The following is a 17,198-nucleotide window of genomic DNA, read 5'->3' on the forward strand; positions in this document are numbered from 1 at the left end:
ACAAACCATGGGATGTTAAAATAAACTGGCAGCAAATGTCCTAATAGACATGTAATAACTGTTATTAATAGGACACCAACCAAACGCATCAATGTCTAAATGAGGTCTGCTGCAGTCACATTAAAAGACTGGCACGCAGAAATGGGGTCATATAATTAGGCTTCTCCTCGTCTGTTCAGAGGAGTCTGACTATTAACAGCAACATGTAAACCTTCCCAGGTTTTTACATTCGTAGATGAGCTGAATGTCTTCCTTTCGCAGCATCTGAGCTGAGCATGGGTCAGTTTCCAGTATCAAAGTGTACCGCGGTTTTAAAAAGTTGTGGTGTCTGAAAAAGTACGTCTTTCTCTTCATGTTTAAACTATTTTCAAAAAGACGGCAGAGAGCGAACTGGAGTAACCAGAGTTTTTTCCTGTCATGTGAAGAGGAGTACTCCACCCCTTCCCCCACCTGTTGCCTACTGTGAACTCTCACCAATTCCTTTGTTAAAAGAAGAACGAGTTGAGTTCTTGGCAACATTTAGCATAAAAAAACCAACAGTGATAGTTAGGAGCAGGGATTTTTTTAAGGTAATGATGTTTTGAAACATCTTTGCAACAAGATGACTTAGTTTCTGTGTCTGTTGGTACAATGTGTGCAGCCTGCTGTAGGCTTGCTGTTTACAGACAGCCTGGCTAAACAACGAGCTAACATCAGTTCATCAGGTTCCTAACCGGGGCTCCAGAGTTAAACCAACTGGGTTTTACATGCAACTCAAAATCTGGGAAGTGAAACACATTTTCCCATATTTGCACTGTTGTGCTTTTTTCCCCTGATAACACTGAGGAGATTTTTAAAGCTAGAACGAATCAAAGGCTGAGTTTGGGCACATTTTTACTTTTACCCAGTTTGCTTGGGCTCTGGTTACTTCTCTCAGCTCCTGTTTTGGTCTATTTAGCTCAATCGTTTTGGGGAGAATGAATAAGACAGGTTTACCAAGGGTCTGTGTGGTAATGACTAAACACTACAGATTGGTTACGACATGAAGGAGTGAAGTGATGAAAGAGCGAACTGACCTGAGGCCATTTCTCTGAAACACTGTGGGGTTTTCCTTAGTGTCTCAGTTCAGAGTGGCAACTCTCCAGGGACAAAAGCACCGCAAGCAGTCAGGCTTTGGCTGCATTCTTTGCTGTAACTAGACGTCAGAAAATAGAAGCTAAATTTCTGCTTTCAAAAAAAAAAAAAAAAGCAAATGCTTTTCAAAGAGACCAGTGGGAGAGTCTCATGGTATGGCCATCTTGAGTAAAAATACTACTGCTTCACAAAAATTGACAAGAATATATGACATGATCAAATTGTTTTTTTTATTTAAAATGAAATGCAAGATTCCTGCAGCTGAAACACTTTAGGATTAATGATCAGTTACCAAAATGTTATTCAACACACTTATTATTTTAAATTTGGGACACAGACCAAGAAGAAAAAAGAAGAATTAACACTTGATTTAGTATATTTGTAAAGTGTTTACTGTTATCTGGAGAGCAACACAAGTATATCAAGATGAAATTAGCTGGGTAAATATTGGTGCTATCTGTTTGGGAAGCCCACCTGCAGTCCGCTACTTAAAGTCTGTCTTTTACCGAAAAAATAGCCTGAAAACCGTTGAATAACTTCCAGAACAAGGTAAACTTTGAATATTCATGTATCAAAAGTGTTCAAATTAAGCTTAAATATGAAATATTGCGCATTTTTTACACCGATTATGGTATTCCGCGTTTGAGTGCTGCCTTCGTTTACGATCGACCATTTACGACAAGTGTGACGTCAGTTCAAGAACACCGAGAATGCGTGAAGCGAACTTGCATAGAAATACACATTGTTTACATTGTACAACCGGTACAGCGAACAAGGATATATGGATGTTTTCCGGGATCTTCTTTCACACACCAAATCTGTTGATCCATGTCTACTTAGTTCGGCGATTTTGTTATAAGCGCTTGCTCAAAGTCCACAATAAAATGCCTTCTAGGTGCGTAGTTGGTGGCTGTAGTTTCGCTTATAGGCCTAGTGCAGACCGCAGTGAAGTTGGTTTGACATTGGACATTCAAGCTCCGTGGAGTCAGCGGGATCTAGCTCACGGTTGATCCGGTTGAAGGAATCCGATTTCGGCCAGCGTCTCTCAGCTGCTCCCACAGTCAACAAATCTGATTTGATTTTTGTTTCTCAAGAGTGCTCCGCTGACTCCGCAGAGCTTGAATGTCCAATGTCAAACCAACTTCACCGCTGTCTAGTGCAGGTCAGAAATTAGCGCTACATACTTGGCCGAAGGATCAAAAGGTCCGAAAGAAATGGGATAAATTCGTAAAAGAAATGCAAAAGGACTGGATTGCCGGCAGTGACAAAAGTGTTTTATGCAATTCACACTTCACGCGCAAGGAAAGTCGTAGTGTTAGCAGAAAGTGTTATTGCCGGATGCACGGTACTCGTTTTGTTTGTGACGTCACATCTGTGTTAAAATACATTTTACGTGCGACTTAGACTTTAACAGCCGAGCTGTTAATAGCTTACCAGCTGTAGTTTTATAACAGCGTTACTATAATAGGAGAGTTAAGTTTCTTCACCATGACTGTCTTGGTTGGTTTGCGACAGGAAATATTCATGAACAGCCAAGTTGGTCTTTTTTGGAAGCATGAGAAAAGTGTAACAACCCTTGTCAGCCAGCTGGTCAGCAGTGTGCAGCAGCAGAATGGGAAGGGATAGTGCTGCATTGGTACTTGCTCCATACAGCTGGAAATACCTCCAGTCCCCCCAGCAACTCAGTAAACGCACTTTAAATCCCAGAAATCTTATGAGGGGAAAACGTAGCAGCTTTGAAACTCAACTCTCAACCTCTGCGTACGTCGGTGCTAGAAATTGGGCCATGCTAACACCTCGGCAATTTCCCTCAAGGTTAACAAACCTTCAGATTCTCTTACTCTCACCCTGGTTGGTGACCACCTTGTAGCTAATTTTGAGAGGTGGTCTTTTTCTGACTAGTGAAAGCACCATTTGTAGGTGCCACCATCCCGTGTGGATACCAATACTTCCCGGTTTGGAAGCTGTGACCGAGTGAAGAAGATTCAAAATTTGCAAAGGGCTTCAAAATTAAATCAGATGAAGCACAGACATGCTTTGTTTTTTATTCAGGCTATCAAAGAGCAAGACTTCAGTAGATGGAAATTTGCGTGCTTATAGCAAAGACCCTCTGTTTTTTCCTATGAGCTTTCAACCAGTCTGTAGTGGAAGATGCTGCATATAAATATTGGCCGCCTTTCAGACCTCTCACAGCTTAGGTGGGTTCAGCATTCTGCAGGAACCTAGTTTCAGTAATGATAGCTATGCTAACAGCACTAACTGCTAACTTTCAACTTGTCTTTTGTGTCATTTTCTGATATTTCAACTTACAGCAGGAAGACTAGAAAACAAACTTTTAATAATATAGTTCTTGACCATTTGTAGATTGACAAGAATTTCCATCAAACCGCCACACAGCCAAGGGTGGCGTTTGTATACCTCTATTGCCTGTTGATGCATTTTTACCACATACTGAAGCACTTTGGTGCCAGTGTGTGGTCTTTTGCATAAAAAAATACCTACATTTATATTTACTGAATATTCTATATTTAAATGATTAATCTATACTTAATTTTGAATCTTTTTCTAAAGAAGTACACAATTTCAAAATGCAATTATAAATATATTCAGGTACTAAAGGGTTAGAATAACAACTATGATTGGTCAAAATTTGTATGGGCAGACCAGAGCTTAACAAAAACTGGAAACTGCAGATTGCCAGCCAAGTTGTGATTGATCCATATCTATTAAAAAAAAAAGCAAATGCAGTTCCAGCTCTGTGTCAGATACAGCCATCTGCTCCCTTTGTTTGACACAGTGCACTTTGTTTCTTAGCCTGGCTCTGTTATTTTAGCTCAGTTTTGTAAGTAATTGCTCCCTGAGAACCTTTTTTTTTCACCAGCAACTGACACCACCTCATAATACCGTACTTGTTTCTTATTACATGACGGTCCCAGCATGGAAACAGGACTGTCGGCGAAGAGCTAACATCCTTTAAAGGAAACCTCTTCAGGTAGTGCCAGAAAGTGTTGGGAGTTTTAACAACGTGGGGCTTCTGAAGCAACACTCCTCCAGCCAGCCTCTGCAGCACATGTGTCTGCTCATTACCATTCTCCTTCCTTCGCTACTGTAAGCACAAACAGAGGCTGTACTCAGACAAATGACGTGCCGTTTGTGCCAGACTCCACACAGAAGGAGCCGTTCGGATCATGCTTCATCATGTCTGACATTCGCACAGCTGTTTTATGCATACCATTACCGTCCCACATACTCCCACCGCATCTCTGGTCTGCATGCAGCGATCGGCAGCCAACCTCCCCCTCCCCTACTTGCTGTTACCATAGCAACCCCCTCCCATGTCTGCTGCGAGCTGTGATGCTGGCCTGACAGCACTCTGTGCCCACTCTCGAGCATGTTTGAGGAGCTTTGCTAAAGAACGCCGATACATAAACAGGCCAGTTTGTAACTGTGAGGGTCACAGCCAAGTTTATGCGCACACACACACACACACACACGCAAACAAGCACACACACACACACACACTTCAAATAAACAACCCCGCCTGTGACTCAGTGTTAACACTTGCAGAGGCTCAGTTACAGCACTGTGAAGAACTTTGAGTGACTTGACAGAACTTTTCTTCATCGTTTGGGTTTTCTTGAGACAGCAAATCAGATAAAAAAAAAAACTTAGGTCCAGTTTCCTCATAAGCAAAACCTCAAAAACTCCATGCCTAAAGTGCATTTAGGAAACACTGAAAGACAAACACACTGACAGACCCTGAGCTATTGTTTGTTTAACTAACAAGAAATGACATTAAACAAGGGTAGAAAACGAGAATAAAGTAAACTTTAGTGACTCTGCACTCTGGTATGATGTATTTTAGGAAGCTCTCTACTTGCTGCAGGCAGCAAATCTTGTTAAAGCCCCTCTTAAATTGCCCATTACTTGAAATGCACTTCCTTTTTAGCTACCAGAACACTTGAGCGAATTCATGAGTTCATGACTTGTGAAGCACATCAGCTGTCCGCGTGCATGTCTTCCAAAAAAACGCTCCTCCCAGATGCTGTGAACTGCTTACATTTTTTTCCAAGACAAAGAGCTGGCAGCCAAGCAAGCACCTTGTTAGCATTAGAAGTGTTAACATTCACCAAGCAGTAAACACACTAATAAAAGGGTCATATTAATCTTCTCACTTCAGAATGTCTGCCAAATATAATCTACTTAACTTGTCCAAACCCAAAAAGGAGCTAAACCACGGGGCATCGCACGTCGGGTGGTATTACGTACACCTTTCCATGATTATGAATGATCTTCCCGTCACAAACACCGCTACAATACCATAGAAGAAGAACAATCAAAGCAGAGCAGGAGAACAACAGCGACAGGAGCCAGAACGTAGTGGGGTTTGTGTTTATGTTTTACTCAGTAACAATGATGCTGCTGAGTCGTACAGGTTTGAAAAGGAATAATTTCCACAGCTTCAAGGGTCCTCCTTAGGACCGAACTTTGACTAGGCCGTTGCAACACATGAACATGCTCTGATTCCACGGTAGCTTTGGCTACATGTTTAAGGGCATTACAGTCTCTGGTGTTTTGCAGCCTCTAGCGGGGATTCTTTCATCCATCCATGTTTTAAACCCGGTGGCCAGGTCCTCGGTCTATCACAGAGCAAGACAGAGACATGAAGGACGAACAACTAAGCAATTTAGTGTCATCAATTAACCTAACAGTCATGTTTTTAAACTGAGAACCCAGAAAGAACCCACGCATGCACAGGGAGAACATGCAAGGGTTGAACCACTGTACCAGTGTGCTATCCTAATAAAACGGACTGTCGTTTGTTGTTGCAGTGGGACAAAATCTGTCAATATCTTTCCAAGATACTACAATCTTAAAAGCTGGTATAAAAATATGAGCATAAAATAAATCATGAAATAAAAAAAAATCTTACAGCTAAAATGAGGATTTAATTGTACTAAACAGATTTATAATCTGAAATAAAACCCTGAAAGAGAATATAACATAACTGGTTTTAGGTCAAAATGTATTATTCTAGACATTTCCTAACCTTTCTGCACCTTCATTTGGTTAGATTCCAGCTCCAGGAGGATTTAGGACATGACATCAGATAAGTCTAACATCATTGTTGTAAGCCTTTATAGTCGACAGAGGAGATTAATGGTCATAAGAAGACTTTCATGTTTTCCTGGATTTTTTTTTCACTGATAAGACCGATCCATTTTCACAGAAACTGCAGGAATTGGCACATAGCATTGAGGCATTATCTCTAAATATCACGTTCAGATTTAGAAAGCATGCCATTAACAGACACGCATATATAGCAAACATCTAGTTTGGGTTTCTACAGCCAGATGACTAGCTCAGAGTCATGTCATTATGTCAGTAAAATCTCTCTTCCAGCCAATGTTTGGCCTTTCCTCTCACTTTTAATAAGAGTTTCAGTCGAGGATCACAGCAGAGGGAGACAAGTTTAACCACACAAATCACAGCATTTAGCTTTTTATCTTGGCAAACCGTTGTTTTCATGTCACCAGTCCGCTCCGTTTAAACAACAGTGTTTGCAGAAGCTTTTTACAACCCCGGCTGGCTCTGAGCAGGTTCATGCACAATTTCAAACCAACTTAAATAAATAACAAAACTTGCAATACGGTAGTTAAGTGTGTAAAGCTTGGCTTTAATGCAATTCCAGTTCCATCTGGACTTTGGTCATCATTTAGTCAATAACTATATATTTTGCAATAAGAGCAGAAAGCAATGCTTCTCATTATAATCATCAAATTGCTCTGACTGATGGACTGTGGCTGGCAGGTTCCCCCACCTTGACCATGAAGTTGCCGTCATCCTCCGTGGTCACCATGACGACAGAGTCGTGCAGCTTTTCGTCAAAGTGGACGTGGGATGAGGCTCCGACGGAGGGAAGCTCCTCGGGGAAGCGAACGCCTCCCACCTTTGCGCACCCTGGAAAGGAAAAAAGGGAAAGGAGGGTCAGCTGGTGAAGGTCCCTGCAGGCTCAAAGTCCCTTTGGAAGGAGAAAGGAGACGCTGAACAGCCACCTGTCTCTGTTAATTGATATAACGAAGAGCACTCAATGTTGAGTCATGTGTTGGCTGGATGTTTAGATTAAAGTCTATCAGTGTCATCAACAGCGCACCTGACATCCACCGGCAGCACAACTACAACACAACAACATCTGTCTTCGGCCGCAGAACAGAAACCCTCTTACAGACTACTATATAACAGCTATGTAGTTACAAATAAAGGATAAAAGAGGTTCAAGAGGTTGATTGCTAAGCCATAACAGCGATATCCTGTTCTTCTGCCCAGGAAACTTGGACTTCAACTAAACCACTAAATCTACTAAAAATAAAATCAAATATTATCTCTGAGAAAATGACTATTTGCCTAAAAGTCTCCCCTAAGGGTTACCACTATCCCATAAACTGATGGTGCAAACAGTACAAACATGCCATTCATCAAGTTCTTTAGTGTTTGTATAATACTAATAATATGTTGTTGTTTAAGAAACACTTGAATAAGTCCTTGATATGGAAAACTATTTTCCCACAGGGATCAGGGATGCTGCGGTTTGAATTAGACACTAAATATTTCCATCGGCTTCAACATGTCTGTTTTAAGCAGCAGGATACCATTTGTCTCCACTCTTCCAGTAAGTGTTGGTTTATTTCACAAATTGAGCGTTATTTTATATAGTCACATCAGCTTTTAAATCAAAGTTCTTGCCCCCGGGGAGGGAAGCCACGGGTTTAAGACACGTTTTCGTAATTCAATTCAAAAATACTTTATTAATCCCAAAAGGAAATTAAATGCTGGTGTAACTCAAATCATGCAGGGTTCTTTAACGAGTTGCTGTAGATGGTGATGGCTGCAGGCAGGAAGGATCTCCTGTACCGGTCCGTCTCACAGCTTATCTGAAGACACTCTGCAGATGTACGACAGTCTGATGAAGAGGATGCTCTGGGTTGTCCATAACGTCCTTCATTTTATGAAGAATTCCTCTTTTGCAAAGTCATCTCCGGACGTTCAAGAGTCCCCCTCAACAGAGCCGGCCTTCTTTATCAACTTGCTGAGCTTCTTTAAGTTCTGATGCTGCTACCCCAACAGATGATGATGCCAACGGAGATCAAATTCTCCACAACAGACTTATAGAAGATCGGCAGCATCTTGCTGCAAACCCTGAAGGACCTTAGCTTCCTTAAGAAGTAAATCCTTGTCCAACACACCTGAATCAAATGGCTGAATCCCTTCCCCAGCATCCAGATCTGCAGGATTCTAGTAAAGAGCCATCCATTTGATTCAGGACGTTTGGAGAGCGTTTGTGTCTCAAGGTTGCAGGATATTAGCTATGAATGACTGGAGTTGGCCATCCCTGAAGTAACATAATCATTCTAATTCACAGCGTACAAACCACACGCATAAACACAACATAGACATACATATAATGACAAAAGAGATGTGTTACATAAAGTACAGACGTCCCTCTCCCATGTGGGTCCTGCTTTATTAAACCTTCATTCTGACTCATATTGGGAGATTAGAAATCCTTGCTTTCTGCAATCTGGGTCACAATGATGAGTTTGTAAGTTGCGGCATGTTCCATATGTGCAGAAGCTCGTGTTAATACAACAAGGGCTTTTTAAGGTTGGATACTTTTTATTCCAAAAATAAATCTAACAATATAGTGATATTCAAAATAAGCCCCATCCTGAAGGTCCCGAAACAAGATAACCAGAATGCAAACTAGCTTTAAACATAATTTATGACTCCAGAGCTCGGAGACAGGGGCAATCTCCTCTTGATCTGTACCAAATCAGGAGTAAAGGATGACAAAAGTCAAAGCAGGTCAGTGTCTGGAAATGAGTTTTCTTATCTGGCGCTGCGCTGTCATTTAAGTCCAAATCATATTAAAATTTTAATAAAAGGATTTATTCTTTCTAAATGTATACACTGTGAAAACAAAATGATACCTGTGCATAAAGAAAACCCATCAGAAATTTAAAAAACTCTAAACATCGCTTAGATTGTTGAATTTCTACAACCGGAGTTAGGATTTTAAACTGAAAACTCTCCTCCTCCTAAAACATTTGATATTTATGTAATGTTGGGGGCAAATGTGCAAGAAAAAAAAAAAAAGGGACACTAAACATGTTGACCCTGTTTGAATCTTGTCAGTTTCTGTTTACAGGACAAACATCTCTTTTTCCTGAACCACCCAAACCATTTCCTGGTAAATCCACTTCCTTTAAAAAAATTCTTTGTGGTGTCTGAAACGTTCAAAAAAACAACTTAAAGAAAGCCCATAACAATAAACTCTGCGGCCGCTTAATATGCAAAAATATCGGCGTTATGCGCCCAAATAAACTGTCTCAAACAAGCGAGTGATAAGTGAGACGCATTATTTTCCTAAGAGAAGAAAAATGACACGTGTTCATAACACAACGGCAGCATTGTTAACAATGCATGTTTAACAGAAAAACTGCCTAATGATTATAGGTCTCTCGTCTAAAGCGATCCCTGCTGCTGAAGGCTTGTTTGAACAAACCACACAGTCACACAATAAAGATCCACGACAGAGTGACCAAAAAAAAAATCTTTATAATTCAGGCTGTTATGTAAGGCAGATTGTCAGCAGTGAAATGAGTCCATTAAGACCTAAGGCGAATATGTGTAAAAACTGTTTTTTTTATTTGTTTTTTTTTTTATTCAGGAAATTTTACTGAATTTAGCTTGAGAAATTATCCCCTATAGAGATGTAATATCTACAGCAACAAAACCAACAATTTCTGCCAATGGTAGTAAGACAACTGGGAGGAGCCAGAAGAGCTTTTTTGCACATATTATCTCTCTTATTGCAGCTGTAGTAACATTCCTACTTAACAATCAATATTTAAAGAAATAAGATAAGGATATGAGGTTAAATGCAACACTGTCAATTGTTACTTTGATATTTTGAAGTCTGGCATGTGCTTTCAGATTTACACTGGAACTGAGAAAAATACAGTAAATATAAAATGAAGTAAAAACAATAAAAAAAAAAAATACCCTTCTGATCATCGGTATGAAAAATGGAAGATTTTCCTGTAATCTATGTTTGAAAACCATTACAGTGCAGTTCAGGAGAACCGTAAAAGCAGAAATACCAGAGTTCAAAGGTCAGAGACTGCTGCACACTATTTATATACTCGAAAGTGAAAGTTACATGAAAGTACCCATGTTGATTTGTGAATTATCCATTTCTGTGTGCTACAGCTTTGAGTTTAATTAAAAGCAAGATATTCTTGGACGTTTTAGGCTGCAGATTTTCTGCCATGGTGATGAAGTTGGACAGGTTTCAGTCAAGCTTTCCCAGTTAGACCGAGTCCAGACATCGTGGCTAATGTGGGTGTTGGACGGTGTCGCATTGAAAACCTAGCCCTGTGCAGCACTTTTGCATTTAGCTACTTGGTAATAATAGATGCCCTGGACTAGTTTATGTACCGCCAATGGAAAAGGGATTTGTCACTCAGATCAAACATTGCGAGAGTCCGTCAGGTGAGGATTCAGATAGCCCAATATGTTTACGAGATATGAAGAACAGTAAAATACGCTGACCTCCAGCTATCAGCGCAGCAATTCAATAAACACAGACAGTAACACAAATAAACCTAAACCTGTAGTCAGCTGGCTTCTGTCACTCTAATCTGCCGCATATCTGCTCGTGGTGCCTGGTTAATCTGTGTTAGTGTGTCTGTTTCGACTCAGCTCAACGTTTTACCCCTCTGTCGCCTTTCAGGTTTACTGTACACAGGTCCAGTAAAAAAACACCACCACAAACTCCGCTTTTCACCATCAATCATCTCACTGATCAACCGTCTAATTACAGATAATTCAGCTCGTAATAAAGCTACTCTGTGTTTTCTCAGCTGGCCGCCTGGTTTTCATCATTAACTGTAAATCCTGAGCCTGAGCGGCCGGTTAAGGCAACTAAAACACAAACCTAACCTGTGGTCATGGAAGCGTTCAGGTGTAGCTCGCCCTCCAGCAAATGGCTGCTTCTATGCAAAAACAGCCTCTTAACTAAGCAAAGCGGTGAAAGGGTTCAACGCCAACCACTCCCTCTACCAGCATTCAGTGACATGCTACATGGTTTTTATTAGTTTGATTTAAGGAGACAAACTGTCTTATGTTTTGGTGTGGTCTTAACATTTTGTCAGACGTTGAATAGGTTTAGTCCGTTAGACTTCCCACTAGGGTTAGGAATTGAAAAGATTTTTACGATTCCGATTCCCTTATCAATTCTGTGAAACGATTCGATTCTCTTTTTCAATTCCAATTTGGGGAAAAAAAGAGAACAAACAGTTTGATGATGAGCATCAACTTTGTTTACTTAACTATCACACGACTTTACCAACTAACAAGGTCAAGATGTCCACAGCAAATGTGCAACTGGAGTAACATTTATATTTGTTTAAATAAAAAAAAGGAATATAAGAACAAACTTGAATACAGTAAATTAGTTTCTTAGAATACAAGAAAATGTAAGTTTGTTGTGGCAGTTGCTTATTAATCTCCCTTTAGATAACCTCTAACGGAGAAGGCATCCGTTTAATGAAAAAGCATTACTGTACAATTTTGGGAAATAAACTCGTCTCCCCCTGATTTAAATAAACGAGCATCACCTTTCTCTCGCTCCCTGAACTGTGGAGCAAATTTGTAGCATGTTTCCTTACATCCATTGCAATAGCTAGAATCCTGTAATAATTCCAGCTACCAGTAGTTCTAATTAAACATGCTACCAATGAAGGGCTGGATTAACTCCCTTAAGCAGCATTTAGTTCCTATGCTCCACTTATCTGGAACAAACTTCCAGAAAACTGTAAAAGTGCAGAAAGCCTGAGTTCCTTTAAATCGAGATTAAAAACACATTTGTTTAGAATTGCCTTTGAATGTTCAAGTTAAAATGTTTTACTGTTTTCAAATGTTCTTTTTTGTTTCTACACTATCCCTGCTTGCTTTTATTCTGTTTTATTTTCCTATATTTTAATCATGTAAAGCACTTTGCATTGTCTCTGTACTGAATTGTGCTATATAAATAAATTTGCCTTGCCTTGCCTTAATAACCCCAAAGAGAGGTAGGAAATTGGTTTATTTCCAGAAATGGCATATGATTTACTAGGAACCAGCCAGTGATGTAAAACTAGCTACTTACCACCAGAGTTGCCTTCCATGCTGGTCATAACTTTAGCTTCTGTCCGGTAAGAATCAAAAACACGACATTCGTTAAAATGTATGCCATGTTGTGTGCGCAGGTGTTTCTGCCTGTTGGATCTATTTCCTCCCGCGGATGTATATGCCATTTTGCAATGATTGCAAACAGCTTCTTCCCACAAGCTGTGATTGCTTTGAACAAAGCATCTTAAACTAGGCACTTGTATGTATGCATGTATGGATTTTATTGTACAGTATTTTTACTTTTATATGGGCATTTTTTTAATATTGAGGCTTCATGTGGCTTTGTCTGTCTGTCTGTTTTCTATGTTGTGTCCTCTGATGTGTTTACGTTGACTCTGCACTCTGAGCTACTTGCACATTTTTTTCCAATGCAGGTAAAACTGCAAATGGCTAATAAAGTGAATCTGAATCTGAATCTGAAGCGCCTTGTTGCCATCTTTCTCTTCCTTAAAATGAAACCAAACTGTCGACCGCTTCCCCCGATGGGGCGGCATTTTTTTTGTTTTGCTTTAAGCCTGGTCACATCGTGCGCAAGTTACGCACACGTGCTTACTGAATGCCGTGTGCGTAACTTGCGTAAAAAAAACGTTGTGCTAGCGTTGTGCTGCTAAGAGCCGCGGCACGACGGAATCGAAAAGAGAATCGTTAAGCGAGTTGCCAAAACGGTGCCACGGAATTGGAAAACACGGAACCGGTTCTGAACAGGAACCGGTTTTCGATTCCCATCCCTACTTCCCACCGCTTCTTCACCGATTTCCCCTCCAGCCCTTTCGTGTGTGGCCGCTGCAGCATAATCGTCACTTAAAACAGTGCCTTGCATCTAGGCATTGGCATTTTGCCTCCTTACAAAACACAAACGAAAGAAAGCCGTCTTTAAATAAAAGCCAAAGGTGGTCCTGTTTGAGGGGAACTCGCGGCACAACACATGGAAGAAAGTGCTCTATTAAGACAAAACCAAAGTCTTTCCCACCCCGCTGACCGCACTTCACCTATAACACCTTACCCCACCCTGAAACAGGGCGATGGCAGCGTCATGCTGTGGGGATGTTTTTAATTCAGTAGGGACAGGGAACCTGGTCTGAGTTGATGGGAAGATGGATGGAGCTAAATATAGAACGAGCCTGGAGGAAAACCTACAGGGGGCCATCAAAAATGAGAGTCGGGGGGATGTTCACCTGCTAACCTCATTTGTGGCTGGCTCGTTCCTTCCCCGATTTGTTCTGACCAGTCCTCTCACACTAGTCTGGGTTTATCATGGCAGTGTGTGTGAAGCCGCAGTGAGGTAAAGGGGTAAACCGGGCTGCAACATAAACCTGGGCCGTCGTGCTCTTTCGCTAATCTCATTTCTACGACCGTCTGAGAAAGCATCTGCTTTCCTTGACAAACCTCGGCTGCAAACTGTCTCAATTGATTTTCCTTCACACCAGTGCCATCACGCTGATGAAACGCTTCATTTGGCGTTCTCGGTTGCAGTACATCGTAATCAAGGGCTCATAACCCTGTTCACTGCCACCACTGAGGACCCAGCTTTATCTACGAAGCACCTTAAACGGGAGAAAATCTGAATCGGATGAAACCACAGAAGATCAAAGACAGACGTTTCACCCCATTTGAGTTAAAAGCCTGGATGCACATGAGGAAAAGTTGCTTTCAACCATTGCACCAGAAGTGATTCCTTGCAATAAATGTGCCTGCAGCGTGCTTTGCTGTTGTTAGAAAGCAAACTGGGCTTGTAGTTGCAGGTTATGGTATGCAACTTAAATATGCAGTTTTGTTCTTGTTGCAACACGGTTTTTGCCTTTCTAAGAACATCGTCCACAAACGCATAAGTTATAATAAAAAAAAAATTAGTAAAGCTTATTTCTGCTCGCTGTCTGACATTAAATCAGACTAAATTTACCAGTTTTAGGTTGTTTTAGGATTACTAAACTAAAGAGCCAGAATATCGAGAGAGAATTTTGTTCTCACTACGCTTTTACAGTAGGGGACGCCCAGATGATGATGTCATGGGCTTTGTAACCTTTTGATAGGTTAATTTTCATGGAAATGCCTCAAGCACAGCGCTTCCTTTAGTGACTTAATAAAAAATAAAAGAAAAAATCAAAAGAAATCAACCAATATATCAGGTGAGTTGTTGACCCCCACCTGTCTGGTACATCCATGGGTACATCCATTAACATCTTTTTGGAATGCTTGTGAGGTTGTCTGACAATTTAATCAGTAATTTTGCAGGATCAAAGTTACATCTTAAGAGAAATTTCCTTCCTCCAATTTTTTTATGAAGGGAAACTAAACCATAAACTCTTTTCACTTTTAATAAAATTAATTTTATCACGGCATTCATCACTTTAAAATCAATAGCGTTTTTTCCTCCTTTTTCTACTGATATTACTATGTCGTTCTTTCTGATCACATGTTTATTATTCCAGATGAAACTGTGATGAATTTGATTAATTTTTGATTGTAGTATTTGGTTTATTTAATATATATGCTGGATATATTAATTTGGCCCTTCCGTTTTTGTTAACAATATTCTTCCAAAAATTGAGCCAACTGTCAAATATTTGTTGATTTTTTTTTGTAAAATGGCTTGAATATATGTTCTGTCATTTTCAGTGTGGTCCTTGTTAATCATTATACCTAAATATTTTACCTCATTTTTATCAATTAAAGTGGGTTGATTATTTTGAATTGCTAAGATTTCACATTTTCTATGTTCATCTTTAAGCCTGAAGCTTTTGATAAAAAAGAAACCGTTAAATGAACTAAATAAAATTGATTTATTACAAACGCAGACCGCGGGCTCAATGTAGTGTGTTTGAATGGTGTTGCCATAATGTGATGTCATCAGGAGGCGCAGGGACCATGGAGAATTTCTTCTTAAAAATTGTCCGTTTACAAACCGCAACCCCGCTCTCGAATAAGACCTACACCCCGCTATAATTATGTTAGTAAGCTGTCCAGACCAATCAGAATGTTTTGTGTAATTGTGCAAACGTTAAACCAATCATGTATAGTGATGTCATCAGAAGGCGCAGGCCCCTAGTCGATCTGACTACAGCGGCTCCCCTAAAACAGGAAAGGTTGAGTCTCATTTAATGTCAGGCAGGGACCCGGCTCTCCTATTTAAAACACATCAACAGGCGCTTCTGGTGTTTGCCGAACAGAAGGCAGAAATATATAACCACACCTTCAGCCGCCGCAGAAGCAAATAAACGGAAACTCACTCTTCTTGGCGGCAGCCATGTCACTCGGATCGGCCCGGCAGAAAGACTCTTGGATGTCCGCCGTCACACCCTTGTCATTTCAGCAGTCTGACCTCAGAACAACCCTGCAAAACCAGTTTAGGAGGCAGTAAGAGAGAGAGAGAGAGAGAGATGCATCAGGCAACAGAGCTGAATTTATTAGATCAACAGATATGCACAGCAAGAGGAGGGAAAAGGTGACGGGGGCACGTGAGGCATTAAAATAAGACCACGAAGCTTTTGGCAAAAGCTGATATTTAGAAGCACGTCGGCCGGGAGCTCAGCGGGGTCATGCGAGTGGAGCCAAGGGGACCACAGACTCCCGACAGAGGCTTCAATTAAAGGAAAACAACAAAACAGTCTAAGAGGCTTAGCTACGTAGGCGCTGATGCTGCAGTCGGTGGGCTTCGCACAGATGGGGAACGCTTACAACGTCTTTAGGCAAGGAGGAAAAGGAGCTTTTCTTTTCTGCAACCTTAACCAGTACATGCTAAACAAACACAAAAGCAACAGAGGAAAACGCCTCCCGGCTCTGGAGTCAGGTGAGGCCAACAACTAATGCTATTAGATCAAAAGTATGCCAAACAGTGCTTTATGGAAAGCTCAAAGGTTTATGAGCTCAATGCTGCAAAGTTAAAAAGCCCTGGCTTTCATTGTAACTGGGCTTCACGGGCCCTTTAGATGGAGAATCTAGACATGCGGATTCAAATATGTGCAATTCATCTACAGCGCCCAACAACGTTAAAGGTTTGCTTCACAGTCTGAGGCCTGTGAGAGTTTAGCTCGGCGGCCCTCACCTTTCGCAGGTGTGTCTCAGCAAAAATTTATAATCACAAATCAAGCTCGAGAAGTCCAACTCATAAAAACTCTTTATTTCTCATCGGAAATCTGTACTGTTTTTTCCTTCCACTCAACTTTTCACCCAAATGCTTCTTCCATACGGCCCTCTGTGAAGGGGCGGCTTCTGCAGCGATGCCTTTTTGTGGCTTGCCCTCCTTATCGAGGGCGCCGATCAGCGTCCGCTGGACAACTCTGCAGTCAGAAGTCTTCCCCATCATTGTGTTGAAACCCTCTATTTTTTAAGTCGGTCTTAAGTAACGGCTGGTTCACAAGGCAGGATAACTAGCCCGATCTTCCCCTTCCAACAGGCCCTGACTATCTAGGTGGCTTGTAATGTTCTAATGTTCCCAGAAACTTTGTTTTTTTTATGGTTTTAATCAGCTGTGAACCATAGTCATCAAAATGAACAGGACCTAGTGCTTAAAACCCATCACTGTGATAAATTATCCTAAATATGAGTTTCTTTTGTATTTAATCAGTCACCAGCTCGATGATGTTCCAACTTATCAAGATACGCACCAGTATAAATAAACCCCTGTCCCACAGCAAGCATGTGACTCTCTGACTTTATGTGCTAAAACCAGATGTGAGCTCAGATGAGGCTCCGTAGGTGTGATCATGTCGTTTGGCAAAACTAACGTTCAGACCGTCGCTGGCTTCAACACAAAGACTGTGCGATAATACTTCACAGTTTGTTCACTGCTTTTACATGTTGTCCGACAGGAACTGCAGACATCTGTGGGAACGGGGGGGAGACCAGAAATGCGT

The 17,198-nt window shown here is 41.0% G+C and overlaps 1 protein-coding gene across 1 annotated transcript in view; it reads right to left on the reverse strand.

Moving 5' to 3' along the window:
• c14h20orf27 (chromosome 14 C20orf27 homolog) overlaps positions 1 to 17,198 on the reverse strand; it is a 42,293-nt gene that overhangs the window by 22,702 nt on the left and 2,393 nt on the right. Inside the window, exons 2-3 of the mRNA XM_012854451.3 lie at positions 15,573 to 15,676; positions 6,935 to 7,074 (exon numbers count right to left, since the gene is read on the reverse strand). Of these exons, the coding sequence (XP_012709905.3) occupies positions 6,935 to 7,074; positions 15,573 to 15,591 (159 nt within the window). The 5' untranslated portion in view covers positions 15,592 to 15,676. The remainder of the gene's footprint in view (positions 1 to 6,934; positions 7,075 to 15,572; positions 15,677 to 17,198) is intronic.

This window comes from Fundulus heteroclitus, chromosome 14, assembly GCF_011125445.2.
Source record: "Fundulus heteroclitus isolate FHET01 chromosome 14, MU-UCD_Fhet_4.1, whole genome shotgun sequence".
Lineage (NCBI taxonomy): Eukaryota > Metazoa > Chordata > Actinopteri > Cyprinodontiformes > Fundulidae > Fundulus > Fundulus heteroclitus.